The sequence below is a fragment of the Balaenoptera musculus genome, chromosome 3 (genome assembly GCF_009873245.2).
Source record: "Balaenoptera musculus isolate JJ_BM4_2016_0621 chromosome 3, mBalMus1.pri.v3, whole genome shotgun sequence".
Lineage (NCBI taxonomy): Eukaryota > Metazoa > Chordata > Mammalia > Artiodactyla > Balaenopteridae > Balaenoptera > Balaenoptera musculus.
The window spans coordinates 47,923,045-47,938,679 of NC_045787.1; the positions used below are offsets into that span (position 1 = coordinate 47,923,045).

Genomic DNA, 15,635 nt, shown 5'->3' on the forward strand with positions numbered 1-15,635 from the left:
AATTCTATTTTCTTTTTAACATATAGACAATGGGAGGTGACTTTTCAGGAAAGAACCAAGACTGTTCTAAAGGAATTTATGCATTAGCAGGTAACTCCCCTTTTTGCATATCATATATAATATTCTTCTTGAATATTATTCAGGTGGCTTGGAAATAAGATTTGGGAGTATTGTCCAGAATTTTAAGGGTAACTAATGCTATACTTACTATATATTGTGTCAGTTTTAGATTAGTGGACTGTTTGGAAAAGAACTGTGCTTTGGGGGCAAAAATCTTGATTATGTTTGTGTTGTAATCTGGCACATTGTTGGAGCTTAGTGTTTGTTGTTGAATAACTGCTTTGTGAAAAGTTTCCATTTGGTATGATTATGAAAGTAACCTTATTATGACCGCCTATAATTTTATGCTATTTATAAAGATAAGTAGTAGCATTCTCTTCTTGGATATGAAGGAGAGTGGCCTCTAAACTTTAAATGTAGAAAAACTATTACTACTTTTTTTTTTTGGAAAATTAATATCCACTTTAATCTTCATTTTTATTATTGATACTATCATTCTAGGTAAACATTAGTTGATTTGAATTGCTTTTTTAAAACAGAAAATTTGAATTGCTTTTTAAAAACAATATTTGTTGCATCTTAATAAATTTTCTCCATATGAAATTATTGACAGCTCGAGATGTTTTTTTAATGCTAAAGAAGCCAAACTATAAGAAGTTAGAACTTCAAGTGTATGCAACCTTTTTTGAAATTTATAGTGGTAAGGTAAGTAGAAACTTAAAAAAAAATTTTGTTTTTTAGTTCTTTAAATTATGGTTAAAAAATGCATAACATAAAATTTACCATTCTAACCATTTTTAAGTGTAGAAGTTCAGCAACATTCACACTGTTGGGCAGTCATTGCCACCACATAATTGTTATATGTATTTGGAATATTTTGTTAAAGTTCTGTGTATGAGATTTTTAAAAATTCCCTTTGAAACTCTTTAACTTCAGTATCGATCATTATTATTCTAATAACATTATTACTAGAATTCTCTGAAATAATTTTCAGACTCTGAATGACTCATTTTTATAGAACTATTCTTTTTTTATTTTTAAAGCTAGCTTTCTTTCTTTTTTTTTTTTAGGTTTTTGACTTGCTAAACAGGAAAACAAAATTAAGAGTGCTCGAAGATGGAAAACAGCAGGTTCAAGTGGTGGGATTACAGGAACGGGAGGTCAAATGTGTTGAAGATGTACTGAAACTCATTGACATAGGCAACAGTTGCAGGTAGCTCTCATTTTAATTAAGAAAGCAGAACAGTTTCATGATCAGTTTTATATACTTTGCATATAACAAAAGCAAAGCAAGGATGTTATTCAACGCATTTTGGACATAAAAATCATTATTCATAAAAACTTTTGAAGTATGCCAGATTAAATTGTAGTAATCTGGTTATGTTTGTGTTGTTAATTCAGAATGTCTCTTTTGTATTTAAATAATAAAAACTGAATAGTTTTTTCTTTCTTTTTTTAATGAAAATATTGTGGTTTGCACATATAAATTGAACTTTTTACACATCAGAATGTTCTTAATTACATTGTAGAACATCCGGTCAAACATCTGCAAATGCACATTCATCTCGGAGCCATGCAGTGTTTCAGATTATTCTTAGAAGGAAAGGAAAACTACATGGCAAATTTTCTCTCATCGATTTGGCTGGAAATGAAAGAGGAGCTGATACTTCCAGTGCAGACAGGCAAACTAGGCTTGAAGGTGCTGAAATTAATAAAAGCCTTTTAGCACTCAAGGTAAATAAAGTGCATTTAATTGTGAAAAGTCTTTTACTTTTGACTTCATTTTTGTTTACTCAGTTACAAAATTATAGTATTTGTTTTTTCTAATAAGTAAGAGAGGTTATCAAAATTTAGTTGCTTATGTTTGCAGTTATAGATTTATATTGTACCCAGAAATTTTCTTTGCACACATTATTTATTCTTTTTAAGGTAGATAAAGATCTGTTAGTTAGCAGGCCAATTCCTACGCTGCTTAGGGAGATTCCAGAGGGCCTTAATCATTAATCAGTCTTTTTTCTTGAAGGAGGGCAAGAAACCACAAAACTGAGCTAAGAAAGTTTCTCAGAAAAATGTGGAATGGCTTTCAAGAAGTTAGGCCACTATTATATATCTTCCTTGACTAGCAAAGCAAAGAAAGCATTCTGTTTTTTTCTTTTGTAGTACCACTTTAAAAGTTTAACTTTTTACAGTTATCCTACTGCCTGTTACTTCTAAACACTAATCATAGTCTCCAGAAGAATCTTTTGGAATTAATAAAGTAGTCTTTTGGATTGGGTTTTTTTGTTTTCCAAATTTCATTTTCTTGAATTAGGATTTATGGGAACATTTCTACTATGCTGTAAACCTCTTAATAGAATTTTCAGAGCTGATTAGATCTTAAATGTTAGGGTTATGGTAAGAGATGTTTTAAATATGTTCATTAAGATTACTCTTTATAAGAAGTAAAATCTGTGAAATTTGCTTTCTTAATTTTCAGGAGTGCATCAGAGCCTTAGGTAGAAATAAACCTCATACTCCTTTCCGAGCAAGTAAACTCACTCAGGTGTTAAGAGATTCATTCATAGGTGAAAACTCTCGTACCTGCATGGTAAGTTTGTTTGTTTGTTTGTTTTGTTTTAATCTTAAATGAATAATTATGTAGTATATATGGAAAAATTAAAAAAAATATTAATGACAGTCATTTAAAGTCTATTGTGAGAGATATAGTGATACTTGAAAATGTGGTCCCTGCCAGTCTGATAGGATTATATTGTAGTTATAATGCATTCTACTAATTCCAACATCTGAGTCTTCTTGAGATTGGTTTTCATTGATTTCTGTTTTCCTTGCATATTGGTCACACTTTTCTATTTCTTCATATATCTAGAATTTTGGATTATATAATTTTCATTATGAATGAATATTTTATGGACACTCTGGATTCTGTTATGTTCTTCTAAAGATTATTGATTTTGTTATTGTTGTTGTTATTTTAGCTGGAAGTTAACTTAGCTGAACTCCAAACTCTTGCCCCCCCAGCTGTGGGCATCAACTGACCTTGAAATCTCTGTTTAGCTCTTTTAGACTTAGCTATGTTTCTTGCAGTCAACCTTGTGTGTACTCTTAGTTCAGGGGTCAGCCAGAGATTTGGGTAGTATAAATATATATGTAGAATATGAGTTTCTTCCTCTGTGGTTATTTCTCTTCTGGGACAAACTTCACTTCCCAGCTGCTATGGTGCCTACCTCCAAACTCCATCCTTTAGTTTAACCAGTGAAACTCCAGATTTCTATTGAAGTTTTAGTTGTCCTGTGTGACAGCAGCAGAGTTTGCCCTTAGGCAAAAAAAGTTATCAAAAGTAGGGGCGGACAGTCACTCAATGTTACTCCCTTCTTCTAGGTGTTGACCTCCATTTTCTGCCTGATATTTGATCATTTTGTGGTGCCGTCAGAGTTGTTTATATTTTAACTGGAGTTTATAATTATTCTTTGATTATGGGTATGAGATAGTGAATTATCTTGGAGCTAAGGTATCATTAATAACTCTTTTTTTAGATGACCATATTAAAATTAGACCTGACTGAGCCATATGTCAGTATTGTCATCATTTATAACATTTTCTTTACCTTTGCATTTTTCCCCCATAGATTGCCACAATCTCTCCAGGCATGGCATCCTGTGAAAATACTCTCAATACATTAAGATATGCAAATAGGTATGAAAAATGGTTATTTATTTTGAAGTTTGAAGGGAATAGAACAATATATGGTTTGATTTAATATCTGATAGGGTAAATCTTACTGCACTGTTCTTTACATTTTCAAAAAAAATTTGCATGTTATTCATTGAAATGATGTCTAGAATCATTTTGTCATATTCTAAAAATAATTGGAAATGTGTTGTGTAATTTGGGAAGACATATTTTTAGTAGAATAGGTCTTATAATCATAGAACATGATTATATTTTTCCATTAACCAAGTTATATTTCATAATATTTTACTATATTTAAATCATGAAAATTCTTATTATTATATTAAGACTCAAAAGTAAGTGAGTATCAGGAGCCAGTCCGTATTTCTTAAATTGTTTCGCATGTGCTGAAAATTATTTCTGATAATCTTAAATATTATACATGGGGAAGCTAGGGTTTAAGTAGTGATAGCACAGTTCTTTCTGGTGTTCTGTATGGGTTACATTTTATTATTTACGGCAATAGTGTTACAAACTTTAATAGACCACTGCATTATTACAAATGAGAGGACAAAAAGCGTTACACACTATTAAAGCAATTTATTCCTTATAGTCACAAAATGCCCTTGGAATTTTGGATTGTAATAGGCCTGTTTATATTTGTTCCAGAGATTTGTTCCCATTGCTCTTGTTTTGAATGACTATATATATAGTTTTAAATTTGTATTATCACATACTGCATTTGTGATTTTAACCTAGAGATAAAATTCCTCTTTGTATTCCATTTCTAGTGTGGAGAATCTCTTAATTTTGCTAAACATGAGTATTTGTACTATTTTTTTGTTTTAATCACTATGGAAATTTTATTTTTAATCTTTCATTAAAGTATGAAATACATACGCATACAGAAAAGTACCCAAAACACAAGTGAATAATTTAATGAATATTTACAAAGTGAAAATTCCTGTCATCAGACCAGGAAATAAAACATTTCCAGTCCCCCAGAAAATTCCCCATGTGTCTCTTTCTGATCACGAATCCTGAATAGCATACCTAAATCCATTAATTTCTACCCCAAGGTAGCCATTGTCCTGACTTTTGTGGAATACATTTCTCAATTTTCTTTCTCTGTTTTTAAAAATAGTTTTACTACCTATGAATGTATCCCTGAACAATATAGGTAGCTATATTTGAACTTCACATAAATGAGATCATACGCTTTGTTCTTTTGTATTTTGCTTTTGCTTCAACTAAAGAGATTTTTAAAAATCATCAATAAAAACTGTTGGAAAGTATAAAATTATTGACCTTTCGTAAAGATATTAAAAATATCTTTTAAAAATAATTGAACTTTATTTTTAAATTTAATACCCTTTAAACTTTGAATTATAAGATTCTAGCTATGAACCTTTATAGTACTTTTAATCATTCTTTGTAGTGAACATTTTTGGTATTTTGGGGTTTTTTTCATTAATTTAAAATGCTTCTTGTTTCAGAATTGTTCATGAGAGAGATGAGGAACAGCTTAGTGTAGTAAAATGATTGCCATGTTGTAGAATTAAAACCCTCCATGTCTTCAGACTTCTGGCTGCAAAGGAATCCCCCTAATGTGAAAATGCTGTATCTGGTTATTCCTCTAGTTCATTTAGGTCCAAGTAAAATATTTTAATTTATTATCATGTAATGTGATTCATTTGCAACCATTACTAACCATCTAGGACAAATAATTCTGTCTTTTATTTCCATATCTCTAGGAATAAAGATTTTCAACCTCATTTGATAGCTCATTTGAGGAATATAATTCCTGCATATAGAATAGTTTAGGTTGGGCAAGAGAGCTTTGAATAGAGGAAAAATGTGTGCTTAGGGGCTAATAGGTATCTAAATTAGGAGATTCTGAAAGAATAAGTAATGGGGTTGGGAGTAAAAAGAGTTATTAAGTCAGTATTAGAAATTTAGGTTTGTCAGCACGTGTGTAAATAAGCTTTCCAAAAGGATAAAGGCAAAGGAATCTGGTATTGAACCTTTGAGAGTAGATATTACCAATAGGTCAAAGAAGGATTCTAAGTAAAAGAAATTATTAGTTTGATCTATATGACTATTTTTGATGTATAACAATAGTAATTTCATTTAGTTTAACCTAAGAGAAGTAATGAGAAAAACAGAGAATATGGTTAGTATACTGAAGTGTTTAAACATAAGGTTTGTACTCACAGCTAGGTTTGAACCTCAGTTATGCCACATTCTCATTGAATGAACTTGGGTAAGACACTTTATTGCTCTGAACCTATTTCTCATCTGTAAAGTGGTGATAATATCACAATATTGTCATAATGATTAAATAATATAATGTCTAAAAAATATTAATCATAATATCTGATATATAGGAAGTAATTAATAAATATTGCCTACTGTTATGAAATGGGATTGGCCTAAAGAGGACATAGGGAGTCACAAAAATTGGGTCATAAAAGCCATGATTTAGTTAAATATAACTGTTAGAGACATTAGCAAAAGCAATTTAAATTCCATTGCTAAAGGATTTTTTTCACCATGGTTCGTCACCTGAATCACCAAACACAGAAAATTATCTGAGTGACTGTTTTCTCAGTTTGTTCAAGGATTGCTTTATAGCTAATACCATTCTAGGTGCATAGGAAAGAAGTTAATTCATTATAAGCGGTGTATGCCATTAGGACTTAATTCTCTTGTGTCCTGTTTGAAAAGACTGCAAGCGTGTTGAGGACTCATTAATGCTAATAAAATATTCATGGTATTGACTACACAAGGAAATTAGACATGAGTGGTCATGTAGCTAAATACAGGGCATTTCAAATTTAGGTGATGGACTCGTTAAACTTCTAGAAAGATCATGAGAAAAGGAAGGACTATGGAGTAGGGAGTCAATAGAACAGAGGGGTTCAAAAGCCTCTTCACATTGATTATTTTTAAGATTGTGTAAATACATTGTCATAACAACGTTGACCCTTTTCTAAACAAATTAAACTGAGTACTAAATGCAAACTTGAAATGTGCATTGCTGTCTTTACAAGAGCATTTTCTTTTAATTTGTTGCTGTTTTGGTGCTGCAGAGTAAAGGAGTTTGGAATTAGTCCATCAGACATTCCCTTCTCACAGGGTAGTGGCAGTCGCCCTGATCTCTCTCCTTCTTATGAGTATGACGACTTTTCTCCTTCAATTACCAGGTCTACTTCATTCTATACATAAGATGTTTATTTTAATAGTTTCTTTTGGATTGTGCTATGTATAAATGTTTTATAGCATTTACTTTCATAGCATATACTTCTTTTGTCCTGAGCCATTTTATTTTTCATTTTCATTTTGTTTGGCAGGTGGTGGTTATATTGCATGATCTTCATTCTTATGTACTTTATTAATTTGCTTTAAAATGTTGATTTAGAATTCAGGCTTCCTTTTCCCCTCATATTTTTAAGGATGATGTCATCTTTGCATATTTACCATTGAAGGATAAACTGTCTTATTTAAAATGAAAAGTTTACATTCTTTCTGTCTGCAAGGAAATCACAAGGCTCCTCTTGACTTAAAAAGTGTACCCTCTCCCAAATATGTAAATTGAAGTTTAAGGGGTAAACTTTTTTTAATGATAGAACTTTACAGCTTATAATCTTTATAGATAAGAAATATTTCACATGTAGCTATTTTAATTGAGCCTTCTAACTACCAAATCTGCAAAGTGTATTAAATTCTTTGATTTTGGGGGACTTCCCTGGCGGTCCAGTGGTTAAGACTTCACGCTTCCACTGCAGCACTGCAGGGTGCGCAGGTTCGATCCCCGGTCAGGGAACTGAGATCCCGTGTGACGCACAGTGCGGTCAAAAACAAAAACAAAAACAAAAAAAAACCTGATTTTTGACTGTGATTCATTTATTGATCTAAGTGACATTGCTAGCATTTTTCTGTTCAGCAATTTAGTTGCAACAAGTGTCTCTTATTTATTTTGAAATACTGAATCTGCATACATTGTTGATTTCTCAATTTGTTATGCACAGTAGTTATGTTTAAAGTAATTGTAAAATTATATACCTAAGTAAATTCCTAAAGCTTCACAGCTAAACATACCTTTAGTATATCCACAGATTTCAGTTAGATTTGATCTGGAAAGCTGACATCATCAATATTAATATGTTTATTGAATTGCTTTTATATTAAATAGGTTGATATTTCTTGTTCCTCTGCATGAGTCTTTGTTAATTATAGATACCTCTTATGTGTTTATAGGGTGAAAGAATTGACTGTGGATCCAACTGCCGCTGGTGATGTCCGTCCAATAATGCACCATCCACCAAATCAGATTGATGATTTAGAGGCACAGTGGGGTGTGGGGAGTTCCCCTCAGAGGGATGATCTAAAACTTCTTTGTGAACAAAATGTAAGTGACATAATATAGTTGTAATTATCTAATCTTAGTCATTTCATCCATAGCAGAATAAGTGAAAACTATCATCTAAATCAGGGATCAGCAAACTACAGCCTATGGGCCTGCCATCTGTTTTTACAAATAAAGTTTTGTTGAAACATGGCCCTGCTCATTAAGACCAGAGGTGACAAAGATTGTATGGCTCACAACCCCAAAATATGTACTAAAGTTCACTGACCCCTGATCTAACTATTCTTTTTTCCAGATTTTATACTGATGTTAAAATTTGGGGATTTTTAAAGTAATACAGGGAAAAAACAAGTTTAAGAATTGTACATACAATATATCACATATAGAAAGCTTAGAAACAAGATTATGGACACATGCACATGTATTAAAAGGATTCATGAACTGTATCAAAAATGGAAAAAATCTGACATTTGTTAAATCTGGTTGCTTTCTGTATTTTTGAATGTTTGGTGAAATTTCATAAATTTAAAATTTTGATTCCCCTGTTGCTTAAAAATAATAATATGTGCCCACTGCATAAGGACAATGAGGTATAAAGAAAGAACAAAAAAGCACAAACACATTTTCACATAGTTATTTAACTTCATTTTTTAAATGTATAATCTATATAGTTTTGTATCATTCTTTTCCCACTAAGAATCCTGTAGTGGCATTTTCTTATAATGATAAAAGGTAGCATTTATTAGTTGCTTACTTCATGACATACATTTGCTAGGCATCTTATGATCTGGTATAGTCCTTACAATTCAGTGTGGTAGGTACTATAATTATCCCTGTTCTTAACTTGACTAAGATCATACAAGTAGTAAGTGCTGAAGCCCAGCAGGATTGAAATCTGGGTCTTTCTTATACCAGAGTGAAATCTTAGGTCAGCTAAATTGATTGCTTGCTGCAATAAGATATTCTTTGGAAACAGTATAACTTAATGTTTTTATACTTTCCAGCAGGTATTTTAAAGTCCAAAATATTCTAGAGTAAACAAACGGATATCCTACTTTTTGTTATCATGTTTCAAAATACTCTACAAAGTAGGACTCAATGCAGCAGTTCTCAACCAGGAGTGACTTGGCCCCTCTCCAGGGAAAAATGTATGGAGACATTTTTGGTCGTCACAGCTGGGATGGTGTTGCTAACATCCAGTGGGTTGAGGCCAGGGATGATGCTAAACATCATACAATGCACAGGGACAGCCTTCCTCCTCCCCCCAAAAATGTCTGTAGTGCCTAAGTTAAGAAACCTGGTTTAAAATAAGAGTTCTGAACTTTGAACCATAGAGGATAAAGAACTAAAAATGAAATCCTGGCGTTAGTCTATCCCCTGTCCCCAAAACGTTTGAAAGAGACTGCAGTTGCTTTTTAAATCCTAAAAAAAAAAAAAAAAAAAAAAAAAATCCTTAAAGCAAACCCTGCATTGCTGCTAGATACAGTGCCTCCAAAGATATGGAAAACCAGAACAAGACAGGCACTCCCTATAGCAGCAGATCTCTCACATTTTATTCTTGCATCTATTGGGTCTTTGCAGGACCTTAATTTGGAGAGGTTGGCTAGGTGACCAGAACTAATCCAGAGGCTTTTTTTTTTTTTTTAATTTTATTTATTTATTTTATTTATGGCTGTGTTGGGTCTTCGTTTCTGTGCCAGGGCTTTCTCCAGCTGTGGCAAGCGGGGGCCACTCTTCATCGCGGTGCGCGGGCCTCTCACTATCGCGGCCTCTCTTGTTGCGGAGCACAGGCTCCAGACGCGCAGGCTCAGTAATTGTGGCTCACGGGCCCAGTTGCTCCGCGGCATGTGGGACCTTCCCAGACCAGGGCTCGAACCCGTGTCCCCTGCATTGGCAGGCAGATTCTCAACCACTGCGCCACCAGGGAAGCCCCAATCCAGAGGCTTTAAGCATGACATCATGGGTTCTTGCAACCTCCCTTATATATGAGAGAGTGTGGATTTCTTTCAACTTTGCCTTCCCCAAGGAACTGTCTTGAGATGGTTCAGCATTAGCCTTTAGTTAAGTATTGGTGCATGTGTACATATTCTTATTGCTATATTAAATTTTAACAAGGTAGATTAAAATGGGATAGTGTCCAGGACATGCCCTGGAGATAAAAGTAATACAGGTAGACAAACTAGAGGATAATCAAGTGCATTAGAATTCCATAAGTAGTTGTATAGACAAAAAGTATTCTGAGTGGGCTGCATGGAAGTGATAGGAGTTTGCATAATATCTTGAAGCAGAGAAAAGACAGGACATTCTCAGCTTGGCAGGGAAGTGGGCAGATAAAATGAGTAAAGGTGGTTGACTGTGTGTTTACCAGAAGGACAGAGAATATGAGAGAATCATGCCTGCATGTCCTGATTAAAAGCAGATGGCTCGGGCTTCCCTGGTGGCGCAGTGGTTGAGAATCTGCCTGCTGATGCAGGGGACACGGGTTCGAGCCCTGGTCCGGGAAGATCCCACATGCCACGGAGCAACTGGGCCCGTGAGCCACAACTACTGAGCCTGCACATCTGGAGCCTGTGCTCCGCAACAAGAGAGGCCGCGATAATGAGAGGCCCGCGCACCGCGATGAAGAGTGGCCCCCACTTGCCGCAACTAGAGAAAGCCCTTGCACAGAAACGAAGACCCAACACAGCCAAAAATAAATAAATAAATTAAAAAAAAAAAAAAAAAAGCAGATGGCTCTTTTCCCAAAGAGAAAATAAAAAATTCTTTAGCCAGCTTGATTATATAAACTTTTAGGGATGGCAGCTTACTGATGAAAGAGTCAAATAAGTTAAAGTCTATTTATAATATTTAATTTAACAAAAACACACACATATATTTAGAATTGTGTATTTTATTTGAAAAATGTTGCTTTTCCTACTGACATTTTATAAAACAATTTTAAGGGTACTTCTCAATCACTACAGCCACATTTTGAGGAAATAAATCATTAGATGTTAGAGTTGGGAAGGAAGCTCAAAAAAGAAAGCAAGGCCAGAGAAGTTTGACTTGATGTAGGACCAAAATATATGTTGCATATACATATGTGAGTTTTTGTTGATAAAGTTGTGAATTGTCCATTAAAATTTCTGTAAAAACCAGTAAGTAAATTGTAGAATGCAATTCAGAAATTAAAATTTAGTAAGAGTTGAATCCTTCAGAATACCAATTTGATAGTCACAGTCATGAAAGATATTATGTTTACGTCTCTCTTCTAGTGAAAAGAAACTTAAGACATATATATGAATTAAATTGTTAGGGAAAGTAAACAACACTGAGGAAATATTTCAGTATATTTCTAGCCTGTGATAAATGTATTTTTGAAAAGTTGCACTCCAAAAGAGATTGTTTTTTTACAGTAATTCTGCAGTAAAGCTTGGGATAAGTGAAAACTCTCTCTTACTGATGTGTTTAAGTTTGTCTTACTGAGTGTTATGTTAAATATTTTTGACCCATAAAAAGAAATTGTGGCTTTGCCTTATGTTTTGTTTTAGTAGTCTTTAACATTCAAGCATCCTCAGTTTCTAAGTTGCATTTTTATAGATGACATAGAAAAACTACTTTTTTATTATAACATTTAAAATATAAACTTATGTCATAATTTTTAAACTATTTTTATTTTAAGGAAGAAGAGGTTTCTCCACAGTTGTTTACTTTCCACGAAGCTGTCTCGCAAATGGTAGAAATGGAAGAACAAGTTGTAGAAGATCACAGGGCAGTCTTCCAGGTAAAGTAAGACAGAATCTTTAATCAAATGTTTCTCTAGAAAAATTAACTACCAACTTCTGTAATTCTTTGAGTATCACACTAATCTAAAAATAATACTTGTTTATGTGTAAGTGTATGTGTATTTGTAGGGCATATGACACAGTAAATTTTGAATGGAATGAATGATCGCTACAAACAAACTTTCTTTGCAGCTGTGATGGAAAGATCTAGTTTATTTCTCTGTTCTCCCACTTCATTTGCTTTTGTCAGTTGTCCGTTTATAGAGGAGTTGAACTTCTGCCCTCCACTACCCCTTTCTTCATGGTAGGCCAGTTTGTTTGACAGCAGTAGGAAAAACTCTTCTAAAGGGTATCAGAACAATTGAGGAAGAGTCAGTCTTTGCAGAAAAGGAGGAGTATTTCAGGAGAGTTACTGTACTGACTGAGCTGTCAGCGGCAGATGACTGAGGGGTGTTATATCCCTTCCTATAGCAGTAACTCCTTGGGTATTTATCCCATTGTGTGTTAAACCTATTTAAAAAAACCTTTTACCATACAATCCTCCCCTCTCCCTTTTTATAAACAAGAAAATATTCTGCGGACTTCCCTGGTGGCACAGTGGTTAAGAAAACGCCTGCCAATGCAGGGGACACGGGTTTGAGCCCTGGTCTGGGAAGATCCCACATGCCGTGGAGCAACTAAGCCCATGTGCCACAACTACTGAGCCTGCGCTCTAGAGCCCGTGAGCCACAACTACTGAGCCCACGTGCCACAACTACTGAGCCTGTGCAAATAGAGCCCGTGCTCCCCAACAAGAGAAGCCACTGCAATGAGAAGCCCACGCACTGCAACAAAGAGTGGCCCCTGCTCACCCACGCATGCAGCAACGAACACCCAACGCAGCCAAAAATTAAAATAAAATAAATTTATTTTTTTAAAAAAAAAGGAAATATCCTGGAGGGTGATATCTATGAGGAAGTGAAGATAATTTTGAAGATCTTTATGGAGACTGTACAGTCAGGTTGCCCCCTGCCCCCTTCCCACAGTGTATAAATCCTTTGTCCGGTTAACCTGTATTCCTTCTCTGATGTTGAAGAAATCTTCATTTATCTGTAAACAAACGTTAACATTCCTCAGCTCTTGCCATTCATGCACTTGGATGAAGGTCTCAAAAACATAAGAGAACTGTTTATAACTTCAGAATAGGGTATACATTGAAACTGTTAACAGTTTTAGTCAAGTCCATATTATGGGAATCTCTTCAGAGGCCTAGGTATTTAGATTAAATCAAAAAAGGACACTTGTAATTTAAGAAAAGTGTTAGAACAATATGGACACCCATAAAACTCAGTCAGGTGAGGCTTTCAAACTCAAATTTATACTTGATGTGTCAGAACTAAATTGGTACATTTATAGAACGGTTGTGTGTGCAGCACAATTGAATTGTTTTGGAATCCAGCAGTAGACTTGTGAATTCCTTGTTAGAATGAGGTATGCGCCACAACTACTGAGCCTGCGCTCTAGAGCCCACGAGCCACAACTACTGAGCCTGTTTGCTGCAATTACTGAAGCCCATGCACCTAGAGCCCATGCTCTGCAACAAGAGAAACCACCACAATGAGAAGCCCGGGCACTGCAACGAAGAGTAGCCCCCGCTTGCCACAACTAGAGAAAGCCCGCACACAGCAACGAAGACCCAACGTAGCCAAACATAACTAATTAATTATTTTTTTAAAAAAGGAATGGTTTCCTTGAAGCATTTATGAATAGTAGTAAGTAGCTACTGTTTAGTGGTTCATTTGACTCTTCTAAAATGGGCTATCCTGGGAATTCCCTGGCAGTCCAGTGGTTAGGACTCTGCGCTTTCACTGTGGAGGGCGCGGGTTCAGTACCTGGTCAGGGAGCTGAGATTCTGCAAGCCACACGGTGCGGGCAAAAAAAAAGGGCTATCCAGTGTTCCCTTACAGTCAATAATTTTGAAGAGCTAGTGTGTAGAATTTAGGATTACCTCTTGGCCCAACCACTGTGAGGCCCCAAATGGATATGTTAATTCCAGATGATTTACAAGTTCTGGGCTCCCATAGGCCTCATCAGATTGATCAGTAACTTTATTATTACACCTGTTGTCTCTCTGTTTTAGGGACAGCTGTTGAAGTTTGAGATTTACTCTGCTCATTGATATTGTGTGTGTGTGTGTGTGTGTGTGTGTGAGACTGATTCATTCCCTCCCCCAAACCCCACTCAAAGTAGAGTGAAAATAGGAAAATGAAGTCATCTTGCTTGGCCTGTCACAGTGGTGTTTGTGTTCAAATTTAAGGAAATAGTCCTTAATTTTACTCTATAAATAAAGATGTTTTATGGTTATTAATATTTTAGAGAATACCATCTTGAGTATGTTTGATTATATTAACATGAAATTTATAAATTGGTTTCTGTCTTATAAATAGGCTCATTGGATTATTGATTTTTTTTTTCTTGGTCATTTTAGGAATCTATTCGATGGTTAGAAGATGAAAAGGCTCTCCTAGAGATGACTGAAGAAGTAGACTATGATGTAGATTCATATGCTACGCAACTTGAAGCTATTCTTGAGCAAAAAATAGACATTTTAACTGAGCTGCGGGGTAATTCTTTTTTCATTTTAGTGTTTGAAATCTGCCTAATATTTGTATGTAATTAGTGGGAGGATTTCATATTGTAAGAAGGTATCTGAAGTGAAAATTATGGGTACATTTAACATCTTTCTAGAGGTATTGAAGACCAACGAACCATTCTGATTTTTCTAAAAATGAAACATGAAAAATCATTTCAAGTGCTCTCTAGTCATCTTTTTTTTAGTCTTTGGAGAAGGTAAAGACATCTTATGATTAAAGAGGGAAAATATATTTTAACAAGTTTGTAAATTTTGTATACCCATTCAGAGTTTTAGTTTGGTGGGCCGATGCTTTTCAGAATTATTTTCTTTGGTTTAGGTCTATTACGGGTCATCTTTCTATAGCCTTCTATGTGCATCTCCTTTCTGTGCATATTGTCATGTTTTTCCTTTGAACACTTGTTTTAAAAAATGAAGGGGAAGGTCTCAAAACAACTCTACTTTGCTTATGAAGGGAGGCATATGGTTTACCTACATGCCATGGCTTCTTTCTTGGCTTTTTAATTAGCTTATCTCTGCCGCTTCAGATAAGCATGTGTTGTATGTGCTGATTTCTTAGGCTTTGGCAAATTAGCTATCTTCATTTATATGCAAGTAGGCTTCTTTGTGTGTGCTTGCAATGCAACATGAAACCAGACTGAAGTTGCTAGTTTTTAGCATCAAACCAAGCTGCTTCAAATTTTTTAAACTAGGTTCTTTGTAAAGTTGGTTATTTGAAATCATATCCTAGAGTCAGCAGTGACCGTTTTGCCAATTTAGAATTGTTTGTGCAGATGTAGGGTTTCTAAAATTTGCTGTTTTTCATGTTCTTCATATTCAAGCCTTGATTTAAAGTGTTTTGATCATTTTTCTAATCTGTCATAATGCACAAGCAGCTTTTTTCGGTATGCATTTTATTCAGAAGGCAGAGCACAATGCATCCTAATTTTTTTTCTTTGTAAGATGTAGCTTTCAACTTAGTTCCTTTCCTTAATTTTCTCAGGATTCATGTATAAGCAAGTATATCCAAACTTTGAAGAAATTACTACCTAGATATTATATTATTCAGTCCTTCCTTAGAAAAAAAATTTTTTTTACCATCCAGAGATAATTTTGTTATTAACTTAAGAAGTTTGAGAGCTATTATCTTATATTACCAGGC

General features: G+C 34.5%; 1 protein-coding gene across 7 annotated transcripts in view; it reads left to right on the forward strand.

Moving 5' to 3' along the window:
* KIF2A (kinesin family member 2A) overlaps positions 1 to 15,635 on the forward strand; it is a 68,459-nt gene that overhangs the window by 48,471 nt on the left and 4,353 nt on the right. For 5 of the 7 annotated variants that reach the window (XM_036845888.1, XM_036845889.1, XM_036845890.1 and 2 more), the window contains 9 exons: positions 27 to 90; positions 674 to 765; positions 1,131 to 1,273; positions 1,590 to 1,794; positions 2,537 to 2,647; positions 3,686 to 3,753; positions 7,990 to 8,140; positions 11,760 to 11,861; positions 14,330 to 14,465. In XM_036845888.1, the coding sequence (XP_036701783.1) occupies positions 27 to 90; positions 674 to 765; positions 1,131 to 1,273; positions 1,590 to 1,794; positions 2,537 to 2,647; positions 3,686 to 3,753; positions 7,990 to 8,140; positions 11,760 to 11,861; positions 14,330 to 14,465 (1,072 nt within the window). Of the gene's footprint in view, positions 1 to 26; positions 91 to 673; positions 766 to 1,130; positions 1,274 to 1,589; positions 1,795 to 2,536; positions 2,648 to 3,685; positions 3,754 to 6,821; positions 6,936 to 7,989; positions 8,141 to 11,759; positions 11,862 to 14,329; positions 14,466 to 15,635 lie in introns of all 7 variants that reach the window. The other 2 variants (XM_036845886.1, XM_036845887.1) reach the window with 1 other exon arrangement.